Here is a 12,842-nt window from a genome sequence, read left to right as displayed (position 1 = left end):
TCACTAGCTGGGTCAAAATCCTGGAATTGTCTCCCTAATAGCACAGTGGGTGCACCTATGCCATGTGGATTGCAGCGGTTCAAGAAGGCAGCTCACCACCACCTTCTCGAGGCCAATTAGAGATGGGCAACCAATGACTGAGCCAGCGAAACCCACCTCCTGTAAAATATGAATGAAAAAAAAAGTCTCTTTATAATATTTTAAGTGGTACGGTAGCACATTGTTTAGCACTGTGGCTTCACAGCGGCAGGGTCCCAGGTTCGATTCCTGCTTTGGTCACTGTGTGGAGTCTGCACGTTTTCCCCGAGTCTGCGTGGGTTTTTTCCGGGTGCTCCGGTTTCCTCCCACAAATCCCAAAAGACGTGCTTCTTGGGTGAATTGGACATTCTGAATTCTCCCTCAGTGTACCCGAACAGGCGTCGGAATGTGGCGACTGGGGGATTTTCACAGTAACTTCATTGCAGTGTTAATGTAAACCTACCTGTGACAATAAAGATTATTATTATCCAAAAATCTTTTAGAATTCCACACGAATCAATTCTGCCCTGGTGCCTTTCCCGTTTGCATCGTCCCTATTGCCGTCCGAATCGCCTCCATCCCCACTGGCTCTTCCAACCCTGCCCATTCCTCCTCTCCTACTTTAGGACACTCCAGCCCCACCACCCCAAAGAAGCCCCTCATATCTGACTCATCCTCGGGGACTCCGACTTATACAACCTTACATAAAGCTCCTCAAACGCCCTGTTCACCTGCTGCGGCGCCGCCACCAGCTCCCTCTCTCCATCCCAGAACTGAACGATCTGCTCCGAGGCCACCTGCTGATGGAGTTGCCCCGCCAGCAAGCGATTGGCTTTCTCCCCGTATTCGTCTACTTCCCCCTTAGCTCGCTTCAGCTGATGCATCGCTTTCCCTGTAGACAAAAGATCAAACCGTGTCTGCGGTTACTTTCCACTGAACAAAAGCTCCGGAGTGGATCTTCAGCTTGCTTCCCATCCACTTCCCAAATTTCATCTACCAGCCGCTGCCGCTCCTCAATTCCCTCCCTATCCACCTGCGCCTTATACGGGATGATCTCACCCCTTACCACCACCTTCAGTGCCTCCCAAACCATCGACGCCGATGGTCCCCATAATAAAAAAAGCCTGTCCTTGAGTACACATTTTGCACTGGGGAAATAAAGGGATACTCTCTACCCCTGGATGCAAGAACTGCCACGGGTCCGCTCCCCATATCCTTCATAAACTCGCCAACACCTTCCCCACCTGACTCCGCCAACCCTTTTGAAGCCTGACCTGGTCCTTCACCCTCAAGTGTGTTTCCTACAACAGCACCATGTCAACTCTCAAGCTCTACAAATGTGAGAAAACTCGCCTGTTTCACCGGTCCCCCCCCCTGGACCTCTTCCCAAAAGCCCCAGTTGCAGAAGGTGGGAAATGGTGTTCCACAGGATCATTGCTGGGGCCACTGCTGTTCATAATTTAAGTTAACAATTTGGACCTTAGAATCATAAACAAGATGTCTAAATTTACAGATGGTGAATCATCAACACTGAAAAGGATTGTAGCAAATTCCAGGATGACATTAATAAACTTGTCGAATGAGGAAATAATTGGTAAATGAAGTGCAACAACGATAAATGTGAGGGTAACATTTGGCAAGAAGATTAGAGAGGTCACTTACTTGGAAAGTACAAGTCTACGTGGGGTAGAGAAATAGAGGATTCTTTAGAATAGTTGTATTGCAGTTTACCAAGGCCATAAAAAGAGGGAACCGAGCACTAGCTTTTATTTCTGGAGGGATAGACTTGACCAATAGAGAGGTTATGCTAATTCTGTATTGAACCGTGAGTACTGTGTACAGTTCTGGTCACTATATTATAAAAAGGCTATAACGGCACTGGAGAGGGTGTAGAGATTTACGAGGATGACCTTCGAAATGTGTGAGGATGCATATTAGCAAAGGATTGACATGTTGGTCTTCTCTCTTGAAGGCTGGATTCTCTGCCCCGCCGGGCCACATTTCTGTTTTGCCCCGCCAGCGGGATGCGTTTCGCCGGCTAGTCAATGGAGTTTCCCATTGTGGGGCAGCCCCATGCTGTCGGGAAACCCCTGGGCTGCTGGAAAAACGGTGCATCCCACCGGCGGAGAACCCAGCCCACTTAGTGGTGATCTAATAGAGGTCTTAAATTGATGGAAGATTTTGACTAAGTGGGTACAGAGAGAACATAGAACATACAGTGCACAAGGAAGCCATTCGGCCCATCGAGTCTGCACCGACCCACTTGAGCTCTCACTTCCACCCTATCCCCGAAACCCAATAACCCCTCCTACGCTATTTGGTCACTAAGGGCAATTTATCATGGCCAATCAACCTAACCTGCATGTCTTTGGACTGTGGGAGGAAACCGGAGCACCCGGAGGAAACCCACGCACACACGGGGAGAACGTGCAGACTCCTCACAGACAGTGACCCAGTGGGGAATCGAACCTGGGACCCTGGCGCTGTGAAGCCACAGTGCTATTCACTTGTGCTGCCGCGTTTCCTCTTGTGGGGCATAGCCTGACTAGAGACTATTAATAAAATCCAATAAGGAATTCAGAAGAAACTTCATCCAACTAGTGATGAAAATGGGGAACTTGCTACCTTAGTGGTTGAAGTGAATGGTACTTAAGGGGAAACCAGAGAAGTATATGATGGAGAAGGGAAGAGGTGGTTACAATGGTAGATTTAAATGCAAAAAATTAGGAGGAGGCTCAAGTGAACCATGTACACCAACATGGACTGGTTGGGCAGAATGGGCTGTTTCTGTGTCATATCCTATGTACAACTAAGCCAGAGAAGTGACAAAAACACCCATTGGTGGAGAACTCTGGGAACCAGAGACCATATAAATCATCTGATCTCTTCTCCCCACAACCCACCCAAGGACACTACATTCACTGCATGGTATGGTTCAAAATACTTGTGTACAGTACCCGATGTATGTTACTTTCTGAAGGCAATCTCATCCAATTTGCATTTTAATTAAGCAATATTAATTTTCCAACCATGCCACCATCTGTTCAATTACTGACCTCTGCTTTTCCTTATTAGTGCTGCAGACACCCCAGTGCTGCTGAATATCTGCACTGTGATGTAACTGACTGAGGGTGCTCATTTGGTCACATATGATGACAGATATGGAGCTATGTTTGTATGGACAGGTCAGCTGGGTTTTGTATCAGTATGGACATGTCAGCTCGGTTTTGTGTGACTAATTGTGCTGTGGTTTTTCCAGACCAGTGTCCCTCCTGTCATGGCGTTTCACCTTGGCTCACTCGGATTTCTCACCCCTTTCAAATTTGAGTCTTACAGAACAGAAGTGACGAATGTTATTGAAGGTAAGAATGGAATGTTTTGTGGAATCTTCCCTGTGTGGAATGCTGTCAACCTTTGGTAAATAGTAGATTCAAGGTTCAGTCTGACCGTTTATCCGGTGGTAAAATTAATTTTTATTATCAGAAGGATTCCAGTAAACCACAGCAGATGTGAAAGCATCCAACTGTTTGGAAAAACAACTCCCCAGCAGTACAATTATAGATTCTGTCTTTGCAGACTTGAAAAGTATCTGTAAAGAGAACTATGAGCTACATGGCACTTGGCTGACGTACTGATGGTTTACTGATCTGTTGGAGTTGGCAGTGGTGGGGCAATTTGAGATGATGCATTAAGATGACCATGGCAGTGCATTGATTTTGAGTGATTTTTTTTTTCTTCCCCTTCAGTATGACTGGTGATAACCTGATTTCACTACTTGTTGTCAGCAGTCTTTGGTTTCTTTTAATGGCAAATTAAATAACCAATTAAAATAAACTTGTCAGCAGTCTTTGGTTTTTTTTTTAATGGCAAATTAAATAACCAATTAAAATAAACTGAGGGACAAATTAAAGGGACAGTGGCAGTCGAGGGGCAGACAGTTGGGTTGGACGATCCCCTCGTTTGCCTGCTGCCTGGACCTGTTGATGGTGAGTTTGGCTAGACCCAGGAGCCGGTTCACGAGGTGGTCCTCCTTCCTCACCTCTCCACACCGGATGCCTGTGGATCAGGAGCGTGGGGCTGATGTGAAAACAAAACTGTAACAAAAGGGTATTTTTAAAAACTGTGAAGGGGGGGATGCAGTCCAAAACAACCTATATAAGCATGATCCAAGGGTTGCATAGATAGGCCATTACAAATTAATTCTGCTTTTTGCCAACTCATCACCAAATTGTGGTACAATTGGCAGTTCGCAAGTGGGGCAGAGCAGAGAGTGGTAAATCAGTGGGTAACTGAATTGGCAGAGTAATGATTTTTTGAGTGGCTTGGTAGAAGGCAATATAAAGTTATAAAGAATTGGAATAATGGAATATTACAGCTCAAATGGACCATTTGCCTCCAAGTCTGTATCACATTTTCCTCGCACCTCTTTTTCCTCGCACGTTGCATTAACGCCACTTTTCCCTATATTGTTCCTCGTAGCCATCAACTGCAAGGAACTTTTAAAATTTATTTTTAGAAGATTAATAGACTTCAGATATGCAAGATTGAAATCTACTAATTGCCATTCCTGTGGGTGGCGTTGTAAAGGGAAGGTTCTTGTGGCAGATCATGCATATACAGAGGAAATGGCTTTAAAAAAAAAAAATTTAGAGTACCCAATTCATTTTTTCCAATTAAGGGGTAATTTAGCATGTTCAATCCACCTACTTTGCACATCTTTGGGTTTTGGGGGCGAAACCCACGCAAACACTGGGAGAATATGCAAACTCCACACGGACAGTGACCCAGAGCCGGGATCGAACCTGGGACCTCGGCGCCGTGAGACTGCAGTGCTACCACTGCGTCACTGTGCTGCCCCTGGAAATGTTTTTTTAAGTAAAATGTGCTTTTATATTAAGAGTGTGGACAATAGCAGCAGGAACAGTGTAGGTCATTCAGTGTTCCATCATACAATTAGATCATTGCTGATTGGTACCGAGACTCCATCTACCAACCGTTGATCTATATCCTTCGTACCTTGCCCTAATAAAAACCTCTTGATTGCAGCAGTGAGCATTTCAATTGACCCGTAGCCTTATAGGAGGGAGAAATCCAAATTTCCACTTCCCTTTGTTTGTAAAAAGTACTTTGATTTCATTCCTGATTAGCTATGCTTTTATATTAAGATTATGCTCCCTCATTCTGCTGAATCTGTGCTGTACCCTTGCCAAAGTCGGTAAATCCTCCTGAGGTGCAGTGACCTAAACTGAACACCAGGCTAACCAAGACTGTCAAAGTCTGCTGCCCTTGCCTGATCTGGGCTAGGTGCGACCCCAGACCCACAGCAATGTGGTTGACTCTTTAATGCCCTCTGAAATGGCTGGGCAAGCCATTCTGTTTGAGGGCAATTTGGGATGGGCAGTAAATGCCCACATCCCATGATTTTGTTTTTTAAATTGCAGAATTTATTTCTATATTGCTAATAAATCTCCGATCAGGAGAGAGTACAGTATGCTGACTGCAATTATTATTTCCAGATTTGATCATTGATCTAGGAAAATGTTCAAGTTCTCTGCAAATATAGAGAAAAGTCATAAAGCTGATTTAATGTCAGCACTGGGTGACAAGAAGAAGCTTGGCTCCACTGCTGGGAGAGAGCTTGTACTCTGGTAAATGGTATCCAAGAGTTGAACTTTGCTTTGAGATATGCCATGAGAGTAGAATTGAAAGTGAACAGCGAAAGTAAAAAAAAAAAAGCACTTTTTGATGACCGCTTTAAAGGCTCTGGGTGTTCTTCCTGTGCTGAGCAACCAGTGCTCGGGATAGACTTCTGGTCGAGTGCTAGAGGTTAAAAACCTTGATTAAAGGACAGTGGGATTCAGTGATGGGAGGTGATTCAAAATATGTTTATTTTACATAGATGCTCTGTAATCTCTACTTGTCTTGTAATTTTAATTGGAAGGAGAGTGATCAATACTGGAAATCTCAGTGAATGCAGCTTATTTTGGAACCTTGTCTTTGATCAGGAGATGCCAGGATAATTCTGAGGAGTCGCCTGAAGGTGAAGGTGGTTAAGGAATTAAAAACAGCAGGAGTGGAGAGGCAGTACCAGGTGCAGGATAACGGACTGGCCCCAAAGAGTCATATTGACAACGAGGCAGGAAAAGTCTTCATGCAAGTACTACATGTATGTGTAGACAAGACCATAAATCCTTCTGCAAATCCCTAAATGGAACATAGGAGGAGGGGAGGGGAAAATGAGGCCCAAGTCATGAATTGGGGAAAAAAGATCCACCATTTTGTTTTGTACCAAATTATGAAGGAAATAGAAATTTTAAACATGTTCCAAGGTATGATCCCACATACTCTTCACTGTAGCAAGTTCCATATTCTTATTATTGTTTTTTGGAGAAAGCAGTTTCTCCTCCATTCCGGATTGTCACTACGAAATGGGCGGCACGGTAGCACAGTGGTTAGCACTGTTGCTTCACAGCGCCAGGGAACCGGGTTCGATTCCTGAATTGGGACAGTCTGCACGTTCCTCCCGTGTCCACATTGGTTTTCCAGTGTTAGGTGAATTTGACATTCTGAATTCTCCCTCGGTGTACCCGAACAGGTGCCGGAATTTGGCAACTAGGGGATTTTCACAGTGACTTCATTGCAGTGTTAATGTAAGCCTACTTCTGACACTAAAGATTATTATTATTAATAAATTGAAACCTAGTTGTCTCCAAAATTGAGACAAAAATGTTTCTTCGTGTGAACATTTAATCAGTGGAAAGTCCTGCCCCCAGAAGCCTATTAATATGGCGACTAGGGGCTTTTCACAGCAACTTCTTTGAAGCCTACTTGTGACTTATTATTATTATTATTATTATTATTATTATTATTACAGTGATTAAGAACGATGTGTGATTGTGCAATAAGCACATTAATTCCCACTCTTCCATTTAATCTTAAAAAGGTGGCCCACTCTTCCATTTAATCTTAAAAAGGTGGAAGATTTTTATGGCAATCCGCGATCACCATTTTGTTTCTGAAATTTAATTCAAATTTTTGAACTGTTTAAATTTGCACTTTTGGGATTATCAGTCTATGGATTACTAACTAGTCCAGTAACATAACACGACCTAGTGTGATTAAAGTAATCGCGCAGCATTCTGCAGCTGAAACTGTTGGTGCCAACAGAGGTCTATTAGTTACGTGCACATCCTCTTCCTCTACTTTAAGTGCTACTTAAATCTAGCTCCTGAGGTTTTGTACATAGGAATAGAATTGGTCATTCAGCCCCTCAAGGTTGTTCTGCCATTTGAGATTACGCCTTGAGTCCATATCCTGTATACCGAGTCCATATCCTGTATACCCTTGGCTAGCAAAAATTGGTCGATCTCTGAATTAAAATGATTAATTGAGCGAGCATTTACTGCTTTTAGTGCTTGAAAGTTTCATGATTCTGCTATCTTTGTTGAAGGAAATGTTTCTTTATTCATTCATGGGATGTTGGTGTTGCTGGCTGGCCAGCATTATTGCACATCCCTAATTTTCCTTAAGCTGAGTGGTTTCCTAGGGATGTTTAGGATACCTTAACATCCTTGTTTTCATTTTAAGGTGATACCTCTTTGTTCTAAACCAAGCCAATGGAAAATAATTTGTTTATCTACATGACCAATGCCTCTCAAAATCCTAAAAATAATGTATTTGAGTCACCCGTAACCGTCTAAACTGCAGGGAATAAAATGTTGGTTTATGTAGTTTCACAGTTAATGTGTAAACCCGTAAACATTCTGAATCTGTACGACCCTTCTTCCAAAGCTGATATAGCCAATATAGATGACTTTTTCCAATTATGCTCCACCGAGGTCCTCTGATCTTTTCTTGTGATAACCGAGATGTAGAAATGCAAGATCTTCGTGAATATTAAGGCAACAAATGTAGACACTGGGGATGGAGGTTTAATTAATTTTCAAAAGTGGACTGAAATAAATGTATTTTTAATATTTCCCCACCACTGATCTTGCAGGGTCAAAACCTTGTGTTTCTGACTAGAGATCTGCATGGATTTAACAAAGAGCAGTGACCTGGGCCAGAATTCTGCAGCCGCTCGCTGGCCGGCAGCCCCACCCTGAGTTTTCCGGCGGTGTGGGGTGTTTTCAATGGGAAATTCTATTGACAAGCGGCGAGAACAGAGAATCCTGCCGCCAGCGAACGGTGCAGCCAAATTCTCCGTCCTCGCTAGCAGCGTTAGCGGGATGGACTCTCAACGGATAATCCCACCCCTGATTGCTGATTGAATGCATGTACTTTCTCTCCTAGCTGATGCTGAGGCTGTGCAAGTTGTGGCCAGTAGGTGGAGTTGGAGCTTGTGAATATTTCTGCTTCACTGACAAGAAAAATAGGAAGGCAGAGTATTCTTTGAATGGGTGTAAATTGAGAGAGGTGGATACTCAACGCGACCTTGTGTCCTCGTGCATCGGTTGCTGAAAGTAAGCGTGCAGGTACAGCAGGCAGTAAAGAAGGCAAATGGTATGTTGGCCTTCATAGCGAGAGAATTTGAGTATAGGAATAGGGATGTTTCACTGCCATTGTCTAGGGAATTGGGTGAGGCCACACCTGGAGTACTATGTGCAGTTTTGGTGTCCTTATCTGAGGATGGATGTTCTTGCTGTGGAGGGAGTGCAGTGAAGGTTTACCAGGCTGATTCCTGGGATGGCGGGTCTGTCCTATGAGGAGAGACTAAATTGGTTAGGATTATATCAATTTGAGTTTAGAAGAGTGAGAGGGGACCACTTAGAAACTTGCAAAATTCTAACAGGATTAGTCAGGATAGATTCAGAAAGCATGTTTCCGATGGTGGGGAGTCCAGAACTAGGGGTCATAGTTTGAGGATAAGGGACTGAGGTGAGGAGCAATCTCTTCACCCAGAGAGTGGTGAATCTGTGGAATTCACTCCCACAGAAAGTAGTTGAGGCCAAATTGTGTAATTTCAAGAAGGAATTAGATGTGGCTCGGAGGCTAAAGGGATATAGGGGAAAGTGGGATCAGGGTATTGAACTTGATGATCAACCATGAACAGAACGAATGGCGGATCAGGCTTGAAGGGCTGAATGGCCTCCTCCTATTTTCTATGTATGTTTCTATGAGAGGTGTTGGCAACAGCCGGATTTGCTGAATGAGGAAAATGCACTTGTGTAAAGTTCAGTATAAGGGTGTACCAATCCATTCCCTGCACAGCCTGTATGTTCATTACAGCAGTGAAGGCCACAGCAGCAACTTATACTAGCCTCCCTGCACCTGTCTAGTCAAACAAAGCAGAGCTCCGTGCCCCAGTACTTGGAGCACTGTGCCATCTAAATATTAAAACACATGAGGCGTGTCTTGTTCGCAAATGTAAATAGGTTCCAACAAGCTCTGGGAGAATTTTAAAGTTTTATTTTTAAATTCCCCTCTCATTCTTTGGTTAAACTGCAGCTAGTTTCAAAACTGAATTTACCATCTCGGGCCTCTCTTCCATTTCATTCGATAAACAGTATTGCGCCAAGATCAGCTAATTTGTGCTGGAATTCTGTCAGATTCTGCATCAGTGTAATGAGAAAAGCTACCTTGAACAAAGAGGGAAATTTGCAATGGAACAGCAGTACACTCTTGAGTAATGTGGCATTCTAATCGTATTCAATTGAATAAAAACTTAATTTAGATAACAACCTGCAGCTAAACAATGAGGATCCATTGAGCCAATAATGCAACTCTGGCTAAATGAGTATAGCTTGATCTGTGAGTAGTTTGTTAGAAATTCCACACTTTGCTGTTGCTAGGAGATGGTTGCTTCCAATGTTTTAATTAAACTGATGTACTCCATGTTAACAAAGAATGCAATCCCTTTAGCTAAAAGGTGCCCTTTTTCTTCAATGGTGGTGAATTTCCAGTAACACAAATGCATTAATCTACCATTTTATAAAAGGCAGGAGCAAAACCATGTAAAGTAGATCATTGAATTTTACAGTACAGAAGGAGGCCATTTGGCCAATTGCAACTGCTGACTTTTTTTTCAACGATATTCCCTTTTAAAACCTGTTATGAATTTTGCTTTCATCTCTATTTCTAGTAGCCTAACAACTGTCTGGGTTTTGGCAAAAACAACTGTTGTAAGAAAAATTCCTCCCAACTCCTCTTTGTTCTGTTATTATAGAATCATAGAATTTACACTGCAGAAGGAGGCCATTCGGCCCATCCAGTCTGCACAGGCCCTTGGAAAGAGCAGCCTACTTAAGCCCATGCCTCCATCCTGTCCCAGTAACCCAACCTAACCTTTTTGGAGACTAAGGGCAATTTAGCACGGCCAGTCCACCTAACCTGCACATCTTTGGACTGTGGGAGGAAATCAGAGCACCCGGAAACATGGGGAGAAAGTGTAAACTCCACACTGACACCCAAGGCCAGAATTCAACCTGGGACCCTAGAGCTGTGAGGCAGCAGTGCTAACCACTGTGCTGCCATGCATTGCTGATAGACTTATCCTCTCAAGCCACTGACTCAATGACCAGTGGAACCTTTCCAGTTCCCTTCATAATTTTGAATTACTCTGTCTGTAAACCTCTTCAGTAGTCATTCCTGCTCAATTAAAGCTCCCAAAACACGACCCAATATTCTATAACCCAACTCTTAATTTGTTTAGATTTAACATTCTTTCTTTTATACTCTATGGCTGTTTATAAAATCACGTACATCACATTGGGGTTCACTTTTTTTAAACATAACTTCTGCTGACAGTCTCTGTATCTCAAAGCCCCGTTTTTCTGCTCCTCTACTCCTTTTTAAAGTTAGTCGTGTTACTTAAGAGGAAATATATACAGTTAAGGCCAAAGGTACAGGATATTCAAATTTTCATTATTATTGTTCATGGAGCTTTGCATATTGCAAACTTATTGCAGATCTGCAAACGGGAGGGAACCTGCATTATGCACCTACACGTCCAGAAGTAGCAGCTTGATAATGAATAAGAGTGAGTGTCCTGACTATTATTCTGAGCTAACCCAGTAGTACAAAACCAGCTGGAGCATTTATATCATTGCCCTGGTTGAGATCAATGAACTTGGCTCAGACCGATACTTGAAGTGCCCAGAAATCTCTGCTAGGTGATGTAGATGTTTGGAAGTGCTGTTGAGGGAGACTTGGCAAGTGTATCTTGTAGGTGGTACACCGAACTGCTGCTATACCAGAGGCGAAGGGAGTGAATGGTTGAGGTGGTGGCAGAAGGGGTGTTAAGCAAGCAGGCTGCTTTGTCCTGTGTTGTTAGAGCTGCACTCATCTAGACAAGTGGAGAATATTCCACCACATTTCTGACATGTATCTTGTGTATGGTGGACAGACACTGCAGAGTCAGGTGAGTTACTTGCTTCAGCACTCCCAGTCTCCGATCTGCTCTTGCAGCCACAATGTTTATATGGCTTGTCCAGTTTAGTTTCAGTATAAGTAACACTAGTGAAATATTTTCAGCTTTGAGGTTTGTAGTAGATCCTTTGTTTAATGTGATCCTTTTTCCTCCAGTCTTAAGTCTCCCGTTTGACATTGTCATGGGCATTGATTTCAAGAATGGATGTTGTTGCAGGTGCTGAATGAGGTAGTGGTGGATCGAGGCCCCTCTTCGTACCTCTCAAATGTGGACTTGTACTTGGATGGGAGACTCATTACATCTGTGCAGGGAGATGGTAAGATTAATAATATTTTTTAAAGACGTACTTACTTGCTGGGTTTAAATTTTTGAAGCAGTTGGTGAGTCAACATTTTTGCCCAGTGGGTTATTCTTTCTGCACCCATTGGCTTTACCTCCCTTTCTCAGCTCCGATATTGTATGGGTTAGATATCACGTGATGCTGCCTTGGATCATGTGACCATGCTTGCAGCAAGACCTGGACAATTTTCAGGCTTGCCACACCAGGTGATGACAATCTCCAACAAAAGCAAATCTAAGCAGGTCCTTTTGCTGTTCAGGTATATAACCTTTCCATCAACATCTTGGGGTGTTAGTATTGACAAGAAATGGAGCTGGAACAGCCATAAAAATATAAATACTGTAACTACAAGTATATTAAATTAATGCTGAATCTAAATGACTTGGACTTGTTAAGATAATGAGGCCAAGTTTCAAAGGGCAGTAGTAACTGATGAATTAATCTATTGCCAGCCTGCCCACCAATAACATGTCGTCCATAAGTCCTCCTTCCTCGGGAACTTGCCTAACTCCCCTTTGACAGACTGCTGTTAATTAGCTCCTGCCCTGCTCAGTTTCAGTGGACAGTGATTATCTGAATAGAAATAATGATCAAAATGTATGAATGTAGTCCTACCATTCCTCCCCATCTCAAATAATTCACACATCTACTCAGTTACATAGAATTGCTTAGAATATACAGCATAAAATGGGCATTTTCGCCCAGTTTATGCCACTGGTTTATGACCCATGTTCATCCTCTACGTGTGTCATCTCCCATCATACTTCATTTAACCCTTCTGTTCTTTGATTTCCTTCCCATCCATGTACTTCCCAGTTTCCCTAAAAAAAAATATACATTTTATTTTTAAATTTAAAGTGTCCAATTCTTTTTTTCCATTTTAAGGGGCAATTTAGCGTGGCTAATTCGCCTAATCTGCACACCTTTGGATAGTGGGGCTGAGACCCACGCTGACACGGGGAGAATGTACTAACCCTACACGGATCGATGCCGGTTCCTCGCCGCCATGAGGCAGCAGTGCTAACCATTGTGCCACCCGACAGTTTCCCTTAATGTACTAATGCTGTGCATTTCAGCTACTCTCCATGTTAGCAGTTTTTTCATTTGCACCACTCT

General features: G+C 43.2%; 1 protein-coding gene across 1 annotated transcript in view; it reads left to right on the top strand.

The window, feature by feature from the left end:
* Nucleotides 1-12,842, top strand: part of LOC140389551 (NAD kinase-like) — a 52,627-nt gene that overhangs the window by 28,809 nt on the left and 10,976 nt on the right. Inside the window, exons 7-9 of the mRNA XM_072473759.1 lie at nucleotides 3,278-3,380; nucleotides 6,024-6,184; nucleotides 11,603-11,702. Of these exons, the coding sequence (XP_072329860.1) occupies nucleotides 3,278-3,380; nucleotides 6,024-6,184; nucleotides 11,603-11,702 (364 nt within the window). The remainder of the gene's footprint in view (nucleotides 1-3,277; nucleotides 3,381-6,023; nucleotides 6,185-11,602; nucleotides 11,703-12,842) is intronic.

The sequence above is a fragment of the Scyliorhinus torazame genome, chromosome 14 (assembly GCF_047496885.1).
Source record: "Scyliorhinus torazame isolate Kashiwa2021f chromosome 14, sScyTor2.1, whole genome shotgun sequence".
Lineage (NCBI taxonomy): Eukaryota > Metazoa > Chordata > Chondrichthyes > Carcharhiniformes > Scyliorhinidae > Scyliorhinus > Scyliorhinus torazame.
The sequence above is the reverse complement of the archived record's forward strand: the minus strand, read 5'-3'. Positions and strand labels throughout refer to the sequence as shown.